General features: G+C 39.5%; 1 protein-coding gene across 2 annotated transcripts in view; it reads left to right on the plus strand.

Moving 5' to 3' along the window:
* RAB20 (RAB20, member RAS oncogene family) overlaps positions 1-17,735 on the plus strand; it is a 36,858-nt gene that overhangs the window by 11,716 nt on the left and 7,407 nt on the right. The window contains exon 2 of one of the 2 annotated variants that reach the window (XR_005704316.2): positions 15,461-16,453. Coding sequence is in view for 1 of the 2 variants with exons in the window: in XM_040088995.2 (XP_039944929.1) it covers positions 15,461-15,981 (521 nt within the window). In the remaining variant the exon portion in view is untranslated. Of the gene's footprint in view, positions 1-15,460; positions 17,461-17,735 lie in introns of those variants that run through there. The other variant, XM_040088995.2, reaches the window with a different exon arrangement.

Genomic DNA, 17,735 nt, shown 5'->3' on the forward strand with positions numbered 1-17,735 from the left:
CCTTTCCTTTCCCCTCCTCACCTAGTGGTAATCAGTGATGAATACCAGCATTTAGCTGCTGTCTTGCACTAACTTCAGTTTTGTGAAAGCTAGGCCTCTAGAAGTGCTTCTAGTTCTCTTATTCCTGTCCTTCACTCCCAGTCAACCTGGAAACATACTAGTAGGATGAAAGATTTATGGAAATAGTGCTGAGGTGCTGCCTACATATGAGCCTAGTAATTAATTTTATATTCAAAAAGAAGTGTGGCTAATATCCTTGGGTCCCTCTCTATACTGCAGTGCCCCATGCATGTACTGAGCAAAGCTGTGCTGCAGCTGTGGAAGAAGAGAATGGTCTCTGGCTGTGTGGTAGGGTAGGAAGATGCATGATGTGTGACCTTCCAAACTGATTCCAAACTAAAAAACTCTTGCTTCTTGTGGCCTGATGCTGTGGTAGAAACAGCCTGGAGTTCCCTGAAACTGTCTAAATACCGAACTTCTTGCAGGTTCTTAAAAGCCTCTGGATGGTGTCCTGGAGTGGCCCTGAAATGGAGCACTGAGGGGTAGGGGCTGGGTTCTGTTGGTCTGTCTTTGCTGCTAGTGCTTTTGAAACATTAATGGAAAGAATTATCATGGAAGTGGGGCTGATGGAAAATGGGCACTGCCATAGCTAATGCTCTTGTAAATGAATCTAGAATGGTTCAGGTTGGAAAAGATCTTAAAGATCATTAGTTCCAACTCCTGTCATGGGCAGGGAGACCACCCACTTGATCAGCTTACTCAGGGCCTCATCCTGTAAGGATGAAGCACCTACAGCCTCTCTGGGCAACAAGCTCCAAAGCTCTCCTGTGTGTACGTGGAAGAAAGCTAACTTACCGTGTTACCCTGTGTGACTCCCATTGGGTGGATGTACACAAAAGAGTTTACAGCTGCTTCTTGATGGTTTGGCTTCCTCCACATGGGAAGAAGGGAAATGACTGACAGCCAGGAGGCTGAAATACATATGATGTGTTTGGGGTTAAAGTGATAATATGGAAAAAGAAGAATGCTTCTAAAACGTTTAATTTTATGTATGGTTGGATACAAAATTTTTTACAAAGAGGGTCTGCAATGAGTTACAATAAACTTTTTGTCATCTCTAAAATGTAAATTCCCTTAATTAAGATGTTTATTAAGTTTATGGTGTTTCCTCACTTAAAAAATGGTATGATTGACTTGGTATGCACGTTGTTAAGCTTTCTGCAAAAAATCCGATGCGGAATTTTGATTTTAAAAAAAGAAGTTGTAAAGAGCTAAGGCTATAGCAAGTTATCTAATGAGGAAGTTAAAAAACCTAACTCAGCTTAAAACAGGAATAAAGAATGAAGAAAAACAGGAAGAGTTTCTTAAAGTCTTTGAGCTAGTGGGCAGACTGACTTAATTCTTTGCTCAGAGCTTACAAGAATGCTGAGTGGTAGAATTTCAGAGTGCTTATTGAGATACATTTAGGAAGGCAATCTTAGCTAAGCTCCAAGCAGCCTCTTGCTTACTTTACGCCGCTGGTATGGGGGAGAGAACTGGGGGAATAAAAGTGAGAAAAAATTGTGAATTAAGGACAGTTTAGTGGGTAAACAAAAGTTGCATGTGCCAGCAAAGAAAACAAGGAATCCATTCCTCGCTTGTCATTGGTAGGCAGTTGTTTAGCCATCTCCGGGGAGGCTGGGCCCCATTCTGTGTCATGATGACTTGGGAAGACAAGTGCCATCACTCCGAACATCCACCACTTCCTACTCCATTCCCCCAGCTTTATCTGCTAAAAATGGTATGGGATATCCCTCTGGTCAGTTGGGCTCAGCTGTCCTGGCTGCATCCCAGTTTCTTGTGCACCTCCAGACCCCTCACTGGCTGGGTGATGTCACAGAATCAAATAGGTTGGACAAGATCTCTGAGATCAAATCCAACCTTTGAACACCACCATATCAATTAGACCATGGCACTCTCAGTGCCATGTCCAGTCTTTTTTAAAACACTTCCAGGGACAGCCTATTCCAGTGTCTAATCACCCTTTCTGTGAAGAGATTATTCTCTAATGTCCAACCTAAATCTTCCCTGGTGTGGCTTTAAGTCTATGTCCTCTTGTCCTCATTGTTGCTGGTTACTCAGGAGCAGAGGCTGACCCCCACCTGGCTACCCCCTCCTTTGAGGTGATTTTGGAGGGTGAAAAGGTCCCTGCTGAGCCTTGTGTTCTCCAGGCTAAACAACCCCAGCTCCCTCAGCCTCTCCTCATGGGATATGTGCTGCTGACCAGCACTCCCAGGTCCTTTTCTGCTGGGCCACTTTCCAGCCGCTCTGCCCCCAGCCTGTGCTGCTCCCTGGGGTCGTTGTTGCCAAGTGCGGCACCTGGCCCTTGGTCTTGTTGAACCTCAGGCCATTGGTCTCACCTCGTTGATCCGGCATGTCCGCGTCCCTCTGCCAAGCCTTCCCACCCTCCAGCTGACCGACCCAGCTTGGTGTTGTTTGTGAACTTGCTGGTGGTAGTCAATCTCCTCATCCAGATAATCCAAAAAGATTTTAAACGGGACCGGGCCCAGCGCTGACCTCTTGGGGATACCATTGGTGGCCAGATGCCAGCCGGATGCAAGCACTGTTCACCACCATTCCCTGGGCCCAGCCATCCAGCCAGTTCCTAACCCAGCAAAGGGTGCTCCTGTCCATCACATGGGCTGCCAGCTTATCCTGGGGTATGCCATGGGAGGCAGTGTCAAAGGCTTTGTCCGGGTAGGGTACATCATCTTTCAGCACATAGGGATGGCCTGCTTGTGCATCTTCAAGATTTTTCTTAAGGTACATATTACCTATTAATTAAAGTTATGAGAAACAGGAAATTTTCTAATACTGTGCAAGTGCTCAGCAATAGCTAAAATATCCCTGTGTTATCTATGCAGTTTCCCAGATCAGCAGCACAAATCCCAAAACACAGCCCCGTACTGGGTACTGTGGAGAAAATTGGCTCTGCCCCAGCCAAAGCAGCGCACCAAGCTGATCTGCCAGCTCTTTATTGAGCAATATAAAGCATCCAGTGAGTGTGGAGTGACCTTCTGGCCCCACATTGCTAGTGAGAATGTTCTTAAGTACACCTGGCCACGCATTCCTGCCTGAGCTGAAGACCTGCTTCTCGGTTTGAAGAGCAAGCTTTGGGAGAGAGCGTCAGCTTTGAAAGTCTCCTTTGAGTGACTCTGAAGTTAAGGACCTGGCAACACACTCTGCTTGGAAATTGTGGTGGGAGGTGGGCTCATCTGCAGTGCCTTTACTCCTGTGGAAAGGAATTTTAAATTAAGGGAAAAAGTATCTGTTTTCAGGTACTGCAAAGAAAAACCAGCTGTGGAAAAATGAATTGTTTTCTGTAGAAGGTACTTTTCTTTGAGGAGATGAATTGGTGTTTCAGCAGGTGTTAAAGGTGAAAAGCTTCTCCCAGGGCCAGAAGCGGGTGTCTTACCTAGGTCAGGTTGTTGTACAGCTTTGTCCTGCAACTGGCCTCTTTTTTACTCACTGCTGAGATTTGACCGTCAAGCTCTGCTGCTGCAGTTAAGTGTTCAGTGATACTGCTTCCTGCAGAGCTCTTCCAAAGTAAATCCAAGGTTTCGTTCCCCACCCCCTCCGTATGATTTCCTTCCAATCATATTTTCCTTAAGGAAAGCTGCCAAATGATCACTTCTTTCTAAGCAGCAGTTTCAACTTTTCTTTTAGACACATAGTTCCAGAAGAATTTTGTATCAATGCATTTTACTTACTCAGACTTAAAATTCTGGTTTCATTCATGCATTCCTGCTCTCATTTCAGGAGAGGCATATAGGAACTTCATAAATTTAACTTAATTTAATTTAGCACCCTGCCACATTTTCAATAGACATGACGTTGATACTGGATTTCAGCTGGAGTTCTGGTGGAGCATTTGCTCGTAGACAAGATGGTAAGGTCCCATCAATCTGCCTTGCCCTCATTTCTTTTGCCAGATACCAGTGTTTAGATAAAACATTTCCCTTCACAGCTGTGAGATTTCAGAGAGAAACAGTTAAAAACTGGTGCCATTTTTTCAGTTTGTGTTGAAGGTGCACCTTGGTACGCTTGCCAATATGGCAGGCCTAAGATTAATTCTGTTCATCTTTTACAAGGCACTACCCTTCCAGGCAGCTGAAAATACATGAAGTGCTTGAATCTTCTGGGGTCATCTCCTTTTTCAAGAAATAAACAAGGTACATCAAGACAACTAAATAAAATGAATGTTTTGAAAAAAGTAAATCCAGCTAGCTAAATGTAAAAGTTATTCAGGATTGTAGAGGTATCAATGGAATCTTTACCTACAAATAGGTGGGGGTTTTTTTTGTTGTTGTTGTTTTTTTTTTCCTTTGGTTGTTTTTTTTTTGGTTGTTGTTTTGGTTTTTTAATGAGGGTCTAGCCAAAGTTTTTGTTGGCAAAAATGTGCTATGTAGTGTGGTTAGGAGGTTTTCTCTGTGTCTCTATGTAATGCTTTGTATTGCTAGACATAATATGATGAAGTTTAAAACTTCGGATAGAAAGCATATTAGTGTTTTTATGAAACGTGGTAGCTTTGGATAGAAAACATACTGATGTTTCTATGGGAACATCTATTTTGAAATTAAAATTCTTGTGAGTTTAAAAGCTCAGTCTTAATTTCATTATTAGAATGGTAAGCTCTGATTTATTCTTGGCAGCAAGAAAAATAATTTAGCATTTATGTAGCAGAACAAATTCCAGGTATTCAGAAAAGCTGAAACTAGCAGGCTAAATCGTGTAGATAATAGGAATCTTCGCTGATATTTCTTTTCCTTTATATAGGCATTGTGCAGTTGAAGGCATTGCTGATTATAGAACCCCTAAATATGCCTTTAGTCCAAAGGCAATGAGTCTATAAGTCTCTTTATAAAAAGATGATTGCAGCTAGAAATATACAGACTGAACAAATGTATAAGGCTGCAAATGAGGAGAGACTAATGTTATGGGGTGCTGGCAACAGGTCCAGCTAGATTCATTGGGCAGCAGCATGTTTTGCAAGGTCCATTGAGTTGGTAGTAGATGGCAAACCAAGCTCTTGGTACCTTGTGCTGTCCCAGAACCTATGAGCTGTTCTGGAAAGTACAACAAGTGTAGGGAGAGATAAAAGTCATCAAGAATTTAAGTAACATTGTAACTTCAGTGAGATTCTTTTTACATTCTTGCAAATAAAATAATATGGAAAGGTGGGAGAAAGGAGCTATAAGATAGGGACTTTAGTTTAGAGAAATAATGGCAGAGGCTGATTGAAAAAATATTCATTTCTCTGGCCTAACAAGAAGGAGGTTAAGTCATAGGGGAATACCTTTTAGGAGGAGTGTGGAGTTTTTCTGGGGTTTGGGGAGTCTGATGTTTTTTAGTTTGGTGTTTGTTTTTTGAACAGATTAGTTTGTGGAGCTAAAAGTCTATCAAAACTTAGAATCTGGAAGCTGAAATCCAACAAGCTAATTGGTGGGAAACTAACTTTCCTTTCTTTAGATACTTTATAGAATACAAATTCTTCCTAAGTTGCAAGACAAGGACTGAGTGAAATTTTATCGTCTTTATTATACAGGAGGTAAAATTTGAATAAGGATTACACTTGATCTCTGATCATGCTCTATAATTTTTTTTTCCCTTTATTATTTTTTCTTTCCTCTTTTATTCCCTCCCATGTAAACTCAATCTCCTTCTTTCATTCAGTGTGTCTGACAGGTCTGTTATTGGGAACCAGAAATGCAAGCCTTCACTACTACTTATGGAATGAAAATGGACAAACTATTCTTCAGGGCTGGATTAAAAAAGCTTGTGGGAATATTTAAACTAATTCATGACTGAATAATACAGAATTTGACAAGATGACTGAGGGATGTTTATTATGTTTGACGTGTGGGTGAGAAGTCTTCATCTGTGGTAATCGGTTTTTTTGGATACCTCTGGGACTCAGAATGCTCTGCAGCATGTAACTGATTGGCACATGTGTAAGCTGCTAGGCATCTGCTTTTAGTTTAGCTGCCTTTAGAAAATTGAGCTTTTACTTAAAAGCAAATTTCTCCATGAACTATGACACTGTTAACTGTCAAAAAGCCCAGGAAATTTTTACCCATGTTTCAGCTGTTGGTTCTTTGGAGGTGTGCTGTGAGTTAAGGCTACATGGCTTTTGAGGCATTTCTTCCACACATCAGAAGAAGGTGGTGACTAGCCTTTCAGTTTGGAGCTTCTTCCACAACATACCTAGATTGATTATCTTCTTGGAGAATATGAAATAAAACTAATCTGTAGGAAAAAAATCCCCATTATTTTCTGGTTTGTGATTCTTGTTAAACAGGGGTTTGTGCGTGCCTCTTTGTGAAGAAAAGCACGTTGCAACAACCCATCTTCTTCAGATAATGCTCAGATGATCCTGTAGATCATTAACCACATCTTGCAGAGTTTGACATGTGATGTGCAGCACACCACACTGACATCCTTGCGTAACTTCTTAGTGTGCTATTTGTCCTAACAATAAAAGGCCCATTTAAGTGAACTTCTTTGGAAGAATTGTTATATGTGAATTGTGCCAGATTATCACTTTTGGAATGTTAATTGAATTGGTGTTCTAAATAAAAATTAAAGAGTCAGTTAAAACTGCTTGACCTATTGGTATGCTTCAAGTTTGACAAGGGAAAGATGTTCTTAGGAAGGTCAGGGACATAAATGGGATTTTTCTCCCAACAAATCAGGGCTTTCTTGAATGGATTGGCCTATAATAATTCTGGGGGTGTGTAGCAAAAAAGAAGAACAGGAAATACAGCCAAAATAGAATTATGAGCACTTTTTACTGGTGAGAACTATAAAGAGAAGCACATTAGTAGTAGTTTGTGCTGTCATTTATTTTAGCCACTTCAGATGAGATGGGATCTTGCCACCGTGTACAAATCTTAAGGGCAGGTGGCAAGGTGGTGGGACCAGAGTTTTCAGTAGTGCCCAGTGATGGGACAAGGGGACAGAAGGCACAAAACACAGGAAGTGTAATCTAAATATTAGGAAAAACTTTTGTACTTTGAATGTGATTGAGCACTGGAACAGGCTGTCCAGGGAGGTTTTGGATCTTCCTTATCTGGAAATGTTCAAAGCCTGCCTAGAATTATCTTGTGCAACCTGCTCTAGGCAAGCCTGCTTCAGCTGGGAGGTTGCACTAGATGATTTCCAGAGGTCCCTTCCAACCTCAGCCATCCTCGGATTTGTGTAACTTTCCTCTTGAAAATGCTCTGAGCAAGCAATAAGCTTGAATCTGTAAAGAAATATAGACAGCATTACTTTTAGAAAATTTATTAATCCTTTTTAAGGGAAGACTTATCTTTCAAGAAAATAGGTGAAGTGGGTAGAATTTTAGTGCAAAATCTTCTGTTTTGTATTTGTTGGTCCTTGCTGAAACATGTCCTTCAAATCTTATTTATGGCATATTAGTTAGCTTTAGTTTAGTTGTTATACTTTAAGAGGAGAGAAAAGAAATAGGCTAAAAGAAATCTGCATAAAGCTTTTTTCATTAAATATTATTACTATTCTTATGTATAAAGTATAGTGGAATTTCCATTTCCAGTAAGTGATCTCCCTGTTTTTCTTTATTTCAGATGCCTTTTAGTGAATCTTTTTGTTTATAATTTTTCTGAATTAATTCCTTTCCCAGACAGACTGATTTTTTTTTTTTTTTTTTTTTTTTTTTTTTTTTTTTTTTTTTTTAATTTGTGTAGCAGCACAGTTTTTGCTTTTGGTAGCCTTAGATAAAGTAGAGGAAGAGTGAGCTGCATTTCTTAATGTACATGGTAGGGGCTGGTGTAGACTGGCCTTCTAGGGTGTAGTTGTCTTCTCTTGGCAGAATCTTAATAGCTAATTTTAATGCCCAAAAGGATGCTGGTTTTGTTGTTTAAAGAAATGGAAATAAAGAAGGAGTTTTATTTTTTCCCTTGCATATTATATTAGAGATAGAATTCCTAGTAAGAGGCCTTAATGCTTAGTAATGCTATTAATTTTATCCAGCTTTTCCTGAAACCTGTTGTAAATTTTCCTCTTATTCTATGGAGAATATATTGATATCTGTTAAATTTTCCTGCATAAGTTTTCTTCCAAAGAGAAAAGATAAGATTTATGCTCTTTTAAATAATGTGTTTAAGAATTAGCCCTTTCTCACAGCCCTTCACTTAGTTATCTCTGTGTATTTTTCCTAGATTTTCTATTACTATCATAATTTAAGTTCCCTGGTAATAGAGTTTACATGTATTTTTGGATGTATTTTATCCTAGACACTGTTGGATCACTGATAGTAGTTTAGTAGTCTTCTAAAAAAATTTCCCTGATTAATAATTTTATTTATGTAGAAGGGTACAGCTTAGTCTCTCTAGATAAAAGTCTTACTGTGGAACCATAGCTCATAAATTTCGTATTATAGTGCCAAGGCATTTCCTGCTTTATCAAAACTTTCTCTGCTTCCAGTTAGATAACTAGTTGGATTTCCTAGAGTGACTTTATCCAGTTGCCCAGGGAAAAATCAGATCTTTTAAACTGAATTTTTAATATTGGGTAGAATTCTATTCTATAGCCTGCTAGTAGATTGTATAAAATTTCTGAATGTGAATTCTGAAATTCAGTGGGGATTGGATTATAGTGACATAATGTAATGCCACTTCCAGATCAGGTTATATAGGTTACATGCCTCCTGTATAACAGCACACTGCAGTCTCGAGATCTGCCTTTTATTCAAATGTCATGGAGTTAAATGTGTTAGAAAGCATCTTCTGCTTCACTGCTTACAGTTCATAAGGCTTTCTCCTCTGTGGCAGTCAGCTCAAATACATAGTTGGCTCCACTGGGATATTATGATCTTTTTTATGGGAAGAGATTTGTAGCACTTGGAACTAATGTCCAGAGTATATTTGCCTTCCTGAATGCCAGCCTCCAGGGGAGGAGAAGCAGCTCATGCAGTACATTTCCTTTATCTATACAAAAGCAGCAGTATAATTACCTAAATGCTGTCAGGCTTGGCTCTTAGCTTTAGATCTAAGCTTGTGAATAACCTCTGTGATAAGGATTCTGTGTGTGTGTGCGTGTATACGCTGGTAGGAAGAAGGAATCGTGTGCAACATGATGGTGCTTTTACACGTTTTTGTGTTTTAAATCAGAGTGAAAAGAAAAATGTTTCAGAGACTGAAGTTATCTTAATTGTTCCTATTTATTTTAAAAGTATTTTAAAATAACCTCCATTTTCTTAGACCAGACCTGAGGGTGTTTAAGTAATTCATAGAAAATAATTGTGCAGTGTGCAAGTTCTAGTCTTTCTAGTCATTGATTTTTGTGTCCAAGGGGCACACTTGTTAGTGGAAGTGTGCTATTTCTAGTACGATAATTAAAGCTGACTGCAGGACAGGGTTCAGTTTGATCCTGATTTCTTGTCTCGCTTAAGTGAGAAGTGAATGTTGCTTCTGGTTCATGTGGGTTGTTTTCTCACACTGAGCTGCTGTTTTGCAGAAAGAGATTTAGAAGACCAGAATAATTCATGTTAATGGAGAGGTTTGCAGGGTCTTGGCAATTTCAGAATCCTTCAGAACTCAAAATATTTACTCATTAAGTAAAAACTGCATAAATTTAAGGGAAGAGATTATTTCTTTCACAAATTTAAGTCTTCTGTTATGAGATGAAGATTCTTGAGTTAACAATTCAGAATAAACTGTGTTTAGAAGTGAAGTAAGCATGTCTCAACCATGTATTATTTTGAGCCCACTTGCTCGACTGTTTTAGATGTTTTCTCTTTGGAGAGCTGTATTAAAGAATTTTCTTTTGTTCATTGTTCACTTAACCCATGTGGTTGTTATTTTCTTCTTCCACGTGTAGCTCTTTCTACTTTAAAACCTGCAAGTAAAGCCCTTTGGGTATTAAGATCCCTACTCTCCTGTGTTTGTTATATCCTGCTTTGGCCAAGACATACATATCTAATTTTAATAACTTAAATAGAAGCTGCTAAAATAGGGCACAGTTCATGCCTTGAATGTTGATTCATATCTAAGTAATGAGTATAAACAAACGTCATCTTGTTTTTTTAGCAGAGCTAGACATCTGTTGCATTCTGAAGCTTCAACATATGCAAGTGTCTTCTATCATGGAGCTTTGTGAATGTATAATACTGGGTGAAGGTGGAGCTTAAATGAATTTTTTAGCTGCTAAACTGTAACTGTTTTTGTGGTTCGTGGTTGTTTTTATTTTCTGGAGAGGGGTAGTGGGTGTTGTGGTGGATGTTTTTGTTTGTTTGGATTCATTAGTTTAATTATTTAATTTCTCTCCCTCTCAGAGACTTTCATTTTATGGGGAGTTTTGTCTTGAAGATAAACCAAATATTGGCATTTTTCTGCCATATCAGGAAATCATGTATTTGGATAGCTCCTGGATTTGTAGAAATTGGACTTTCCAGTGCTTTTTGACTTATCTTTCCACTAATTTCTACTTATGTCCTCTGTGTTAATCCTTTGGGATGGAGAGCTTTATTTTTATCCCAAAGTAACCACAGGTGTAGTCCAGTTCTTAACAAAGTTCTGACTTCAAGGGAGCCACCATATGATAAAGCCACCTACAAGAAATAAATACCAATCTTGAACAAGGTAATGAAGAACTCTGACTTCATCACTCTCAAAACTTGCAGCCTGACTTATATGTGGGCAGGAGAATTTTCCCGAAACCTTTAGGGACCTTTGCTGTTTGTTCTTGGAAAGTCATTACATATCTTGGTATATGTGCACAAATAGAAATGTCAGTTCCTAGCAAAATTGTTTCCCCTGATGTCCTTTAAAGGGTCACAGCTTTACTGCCTTGTCTGCGAACAGAAAGAAATGTTGTTCCCTTTTCAAAAGGGATCTTTGTCTATTCTCGTGATCGTGAGGATGTTCCTGCTGAGGTAACTCGAGAGCATAAGGGTCACCCTTTGAACCTTCATCTACTGCAGCTGAATCCTCAAAGCTCATTTCTTTCTAATACTGATTTCTGTACTGTGTCATGGGTATCATACTTTCTCTTTTCTTTCCTCTTCTAGCTATCTCCCTAGGGTACTGTTCCTGTCCCTCTCGGTGTACACTCAACTTCAGACTCCTATAAAGCTGAAAGAGAATCTGAAAGACAAAACCTAGCTGATACCTTGTGTTTCTGTTAATTTCTCTCTACTGTTCAGATTACAGTACTGCACAAATCAAAGTGAAAATCGTTGGAAAATACCTGGTTTATAGACTGAACACTTCCTGGCAATTCTGCAATCTTGCGCAATTTTAATGCAATAGTAGCATGCCTCTGTAGCCCACATTTGTGTGCTTTTCCCCACTACATATTTACTTTAGGAACTGAGTTATGCTGCCATTTAGACTGTGATATCAAAGTAGAAACAATACTTTTTTCAGTACTTTATTGAAGACCTTTTTAGTTCTTTAATATTCCTTGTGTTTTATTCCCTCCAGACTGAAAGTAACAACCTGTTTCGTGTTCTTGTATGTGCTCAACACTGAGAGATTTAAAACTTCTTCTGATAGAAGTTTTCTTGAAAAAGTGCCACTTCAGAAGTTGTGGTGAAAACCTTTGAAGGGGTGGTAGGTAAAGGAGCATTCAAATCTGGCTTCTGCTCTCATAAACATCCATGGCAACTTCATGGGCTGCTTTGGATACCACCCTCAGGGGCTGTGGGCAGGCGGAGAGCTCCAAGAGCAGCATTGAAGTGCTGCTGTTAGTGAATCCCACAGCTGGGAAGGGATTGGGATGCTTGGATAGGCTGTGGTCCCATCCAGAGAAAGCATTCACAGGGGCTGCTGCCTCCCAGCTGAGAGGCCAAAGTACAGTAGGAGGCCTTAAGTTCAAGACTTAATACACTTTAAATCTAGCCTTGCTCTTTTGTCAAGCTGGCCTCTTGCAAGATCTGCTTTGCCCTTCTTTCTTTGTTGGGTTCATGATGAACTTTATGGTACTGAGGTCCATTTGGCTCAGAACTCTTTGGTTTGTTTATGACAACCATCACAGGACTTTGAAAATGCTTGTTGGTTTTGCTGCCTCTGAATGGCTGAAGTCTCCAACAGGACTTCATATATTTGATGGAAGACCTTTGGAAAGCTGATGGTGCTGCAGATAGGGATACAGCTGTAGTATTGTTGAACTGCTCTAAACATGGCGAAATATAAAGATGAAAAGAAAATAAAAATTAGTTTTTGGCTGCTTGGTTTTCAGAATTTTCCCTTGATGTTGTGCCTTTGTGGTTGATTTGGTAGTTCTTGCAATTCCTTTGACCGCAAATTATTTGATAATTCTGTCACTCTTCTCTGTTACCTTTATTTTTTGAAAAGGCAGAATTGTTTAATTGTTGGATTCAGGGCTTACAGTTTAATTTAACTGATTTTATAAAGAAATATGTGGTTGGAGTGGGACCAAATGGGTCCAGAGGAAAAAAAAAACCCTGGCTATAAGAAAGGGATGGCTGTTCTCATGCAGTAAGTTTTTCATCTTCATGTCTGATACTATTCTGCCTGACACCCTGAGGACAGATATTAGTTGAAATACTTAGTGTAGTTTTGTTTGTTTGTTTTTTTTTTTTCCATATTTAGAGTTTTTCTAGCCCTTAAGTGTCAGAAGTGGCCTGTGCAAGGAAACTCCTGCAAAAATACATTGTGCAGTTTTTTCTGCGTGTTGATTGTGCTGTGAGGGTGGGCTGTGCTGTGAGCAAAGGACACTATCCGTGAGTCCTTTGACTAAATTAATCCCTTATGCAAGGTAAATTCTTACCCTTTTCCTTTCTTACCTTATGCAAGGTAAATTCTTACCCTGTTTCTTTCCCCCTTTCAACAATATTTTAGTTGTAGAAGTGGTCAGTTGGTAGTTGCCATGTAAAAGTGTCATGCTTTATCTTATGCTGTGCAAGACCAGATTAGCATACAAGTGCCATAAAACAAGTAATAGTATTGTTCTAGTGTTTGGTTGCTGTAGCAAACGATTCTGGGGGCTGCATTTTATGGCTTAGGCATCTGAAGTGGGAGAACAGGGGGAGATACATGTTCCATTGTCGTTTCCAGCCCACAGTATAATCAGGGTTCAACAAAATTGGTCATGGTACAAACTTGTATTGAAAAACTGGGGACATTTGAAGACTCAGTTGCAGTGCAACTGAAAGTACAACTTTAACATGAGATTGCAGAAAAAAAGCATAAAAGGACTGACCTCCTCCCTCCCCTGTATCCCAATCTCCCTTGCCCTTTCTCAACATACCTAAACAAGGGTATAGCTATCCTTTTTTTGTTTTAAACCTCTCATTTTTTCCTACCTCCCAAATCATGCATTAAGGAATTTCTTTTGCTGAGGGAAAGCAAATCGGAGGTTATACAAAATTGTACTGAAGCAATTTTCCATAAAGTTTGCCTAATAATTTTCTGAATGCTGTTCATTGAACCTTTGACCTTTGCAATGTTATAGAACTGCTATTACCAATTTTTCACTTTACACGAAAGTATTTAAATTACACGCATGTTTTTGATGTGAAATCCTCATTTTCTGTGTGACGAGAAAGTAAGTGAGGAACAACTGTTTATTTTTTCCCAGCATTAGGCCTGAATTTATAGACATCTGTTTCTACCCTTTTTTTCCAATCCTTCACCAGCCTGAGAGATCCCACAATTTTTCCTCATGCAAACATTTTACATACTTCTGAGCATTCTCACCAGCTTCCTTTCACCCCTCTTCATAGTGAACTCTGCACCTTTCCAAACCTGTTTCTCAGGCAGTTACCAGAGTTTCACTCAGTGTTAAAAGTGCAATGAGATTTGGATTTCGTGTTCTAGCTTGAGGTTTCCCAGATCTGTTTTACTGATAATAATGATGATAATACTGATAATAATGAACACTTTGTCTCTCTTCTGGCAGCTGGGGAGTACAGTCCTGATGTTTGTTGAATGGCTTACTGCAGTGACTGTTGTGTTCTCAACTGGAGGTAGATTCTGAGCTCCTTTCACAGTGTGCATGTTCATGTCCAGATGCTTTTTCCCAATGTGTGCTGACCTGCATTTTTCAGCATTAATTTCTTCTGCCTTTCCTATTCCACAGTCATTTACAAGAATTTCATGATGAATCATTGATGATGATGAAATAGCTCATGGTGGTCAGTAGCTTTGTGCAGAAGATTAATGTAACCTGATCTCTTCCAGATTGTCTATAAATGAAGGCTCTGTGCAAAGGGATTGTATGAAAAGAGTTGGAAAACAATGTTGACTTTTTTAAACTTTCTTAAGTGTGTAGTTGGCTCTTTTTTCTCTTTTTTTTTTTTTTTTTCTATTTTTCTTTTTATCTTTTTTTTCATTGTTCACACTTATGTAGTGACCTGAGGCTGACTCTGATGGCTGGTTGAAATCTAGTGTGTTTTACCTTTTTCTTGATACAGTTTTGGACAGTAAAACATACAGCATGTTCTTCAGGTAGCAAGTATTTTGGCAAAGTAGCAGTTCTCAGTAGGAAGGAAAGCTCAGTTTGTCTTCTGCCTCATTTCTCTTAGTCCCGTTGCAACTACTGGAGAACATTGTTTGCTTCTCAGGATTTAAAGTAGAGTCAATTTTGTCTTCCCAGAAATGAAGTTGAAGGACACCATCAGGGCTTACTTGGAGGTGCTGGAAGATAGTCCCTGAACAAGGAGAAAGAAATGTTTTAGCTGTTCGTTTTTGAGCTATGGCCAGGGCAACTTAAAAGTTAAATTTCTCTTAGAATGCATTAGGATTTTCTGTATATTGTGTTTGTAATACTCTAAAAAATGCATGAAAACTGATGTTGGGACAGATGCATATCACTACAGTCTGGATACGACAAGAGACTCTTCCTGGTGTAAGCCAGTGTACCTGAGAACTGTGGGCATGTAGCGTCAGACTATATAGCTTACAAAATCCTTCAAAATCTAGTAACAAATGGATTACTGATTTTAATACAGATATCTGAGCTAGATGTACGTGAAAATGCATGCTGGATTTACAGGAGTAATAAATTCTAGCAGAACTTGAAACAGTAGAACTTTTTTGTTTGTAAATGGTGAAGTAGATGGATGGGTCGTCTGTGGGTGCAAGCAGGGTAGTAGTTGATGTGACATAAATCAACTAGCATGCAATTTAATAAAAATGAAGCCAGGGGTTTTTTTGCTCTTTGCAAATATGAATGCTGCATGAGCTTCCTCGTTCACTTGTCTCTACAGATTCCCTTCTCTGAGATTGAGCAAGCAGTGAGCAGAGCTGTTCTGTGGCACTGTTGCTCTCTTACAGAAAAACAGAAGGAAAAACCTGAAAGTGCTACAATTAACACATTTTTACCTTCGCTGCTTCATCCAGCCTTGTGAAGTTGGTTTGAAATTCCTTAAACTCTCTTACTTGGTTATATAATGTGTTTTCCAGCACACTAACATTTGTTGTGTTTAAACTTTTGCCAGGACGGGAGCAGTTCCATGGCCTTGGGTCTATGTACTGCAGAGGAGCGGCTGCTGTGATCCTCACGTACGATGTGAACAGCCTCCAAAGCCTGACAGAGCTGGAAGAAAGATTCTTGGCGCTGACGGACAGTGCAAGTGCTGACTGCATTTTTGCTATTGTTGGAAATAAAGTTGACCTCAGTGATGACTGTACTTTACCACCGGATGAAAATAGACCTGAGAGGTCTGGTGCCAGCTGTGGCCCAAAGGTGCGAAAACAAGTCCGTGCAGAGGATGCGATTGCACTCTATAAAAAGATACTGAAATACAAAATGCTAGATGAGAAGGATGTTCCAGCAGCTGAGAAAATGTGTTTTGAGACCAGTGCAAAGACAGGATACAAGGTGGACTACCTCTTTGAGACTGTGTTTGACATGGTAGTCCCAATAATCGTACGGCAGAAAGCTGAGGGGCCGCCGCAAACCGTAGACATCACGGACTACAAGCCAGCCAAAAGGACAAAATCAGGTTGTTGTGCCTGAACCGCCTATGTGACATAGAAAAGGCGAAGGATTTTTCACTCCAGCAAAATGAGGGATAAGAACTGCTTGCAGTTGAACAGAATGGAAGAGTCAAGGAATAAATAGACTAAAATGGTGTATGCAGAAGAAAAACCCAAAAAAACCCACAAAAGAAACAAATCTTTTGACTATTAAAGGCTTCTGGGAAGCTCTGTGTATAAAAAAAATGAGAATATGAGTGAAATGATGGAGTAAGACTTGCCAGTTTCCGTGGGCTCTGAAGACAAATGATGTGTTATTACAATGGGTAGTGACAATCATTTGGACAGATTTGAAAGATTATGATTTTTAGTGACTTGCCATTTCATGTTGCATGTAAATGATCTGTTTGTGTACTCTTGATAACTTTCATATGATGGTCTTCTTTTCCGAGTCTAACTTTGGAAGACTGAACACACGGTACTTTTTTATTAAGGAAAAAAGGAAAATCCAGGTATATTTATATTTGTAGCTAATAAATCTGTTGCAATCTTTTTATGTCAGACATGACAGCGTACGATTCAGAAGCTGAACTATTAAAATCACTGTGTGTATGTACTGTTCATTTAGAGACTTTATTAATGGGAATTCTTCTTCCATAGTGGGCTTTCATGTGTTAACAAGCAGTATCCCAGCTCTTGTTGTTATAATTACAAGTTGCAGGAGGAAGTATTTTTCTTTCCTTCCATTTTTCTCTTGTAATTCTTTTTAATATAGGTGGGTTTTGGGGAAGAAATCAATCTTATTTTGTCTGTATTTTTGTAAAAACCTCTTTTGGTGCCTTTAGGGGCATCATTGTATTCAGTACCTGTGTTCTGTCTCCTTTCCCTCTCCTTAGTTGTTCTCAGGCAGAGCTGCAGCTTTGATTTTTATCAGCTATGCATGACATTACTACCTGGAGTAGTAATTACCTCTGCCTGGAGGGAAGCAAAGGCTGGTGTTTTCTGATGTGAAACGGGCTAATGGAGGGGGAGGGGAAGAGACTGCCATTTGTGGAGTAAAAGGCCTATGAAGGAGCAATAATGAGGTACATGGTTTCTCTCCTGACTGCAGTCAAAAGGAGTGGCTAATGCCTAATACAGCTCCTAGAGTTTCCCAACCCTCTCAGCTCAGAATGCACGTAAGTGACCTAGGAGCTCACACTGAACTGAGGCAGAGTGAAGAACTTTTAGTTTTTAAACATCCCTCTGTCCCTTCCCTCCCCCCCACCCTAAACCCTCCCTCCCCATCCCTCCCAAAACCAGCCAACCACTCAACCCCAAAGATGCAGCTTGCATATTTTCAGTTTTGTGAGCTCTTGTGTGGGGACTCCATCTTCCTTTGGTTGCCTCTGGTACAATTTTCTAAAACTAAGGGTTGGTGATTCTTAGGCTTTGTCATTGCCTCTCTCTGTCCCACCCAAATCACTGTTGTTTCGTACATAGGGAGTCAATTCCTAAATAATAAATAAAGTAAATTATTACTAAATATAGTTAAAGGGGTTTTTTTTTGTGGGTTTTTTTTTTGGAAGTATATCCTCTTGAGCAAATAGCTGCAGAGCAGTAGCTTTATTTTCTGCTTTGAATTTAATTCATAGTACACATGTAGTGGGGAAGAATGGCTCGAGAGAGAAACCACGGAGCGTTAAATAATATAATTCTAGGTTTGGGTTGTAAGGGACCTTTAAATGTCATCTAGTCCATCTCCCGTGCATTGAGCAGGTAGGTCTTCAACTTAATCAGGTTGCTCAAAGCTCT

This window comes from Hirundo rustica, chromosome 2, assembly GCF_015227805.2.
Source record: "Hirundo rustica isolate bHirRus1 chromosome 2, bHirRus1.pri.v3, whole genome shotgun sequence".
Taxonomy (NCBI): Eukaryota; Metazoa; Chordata; class Aves; order Passeriformes; family Hirundinidae; genus Hirundo; species Hirundo rustica.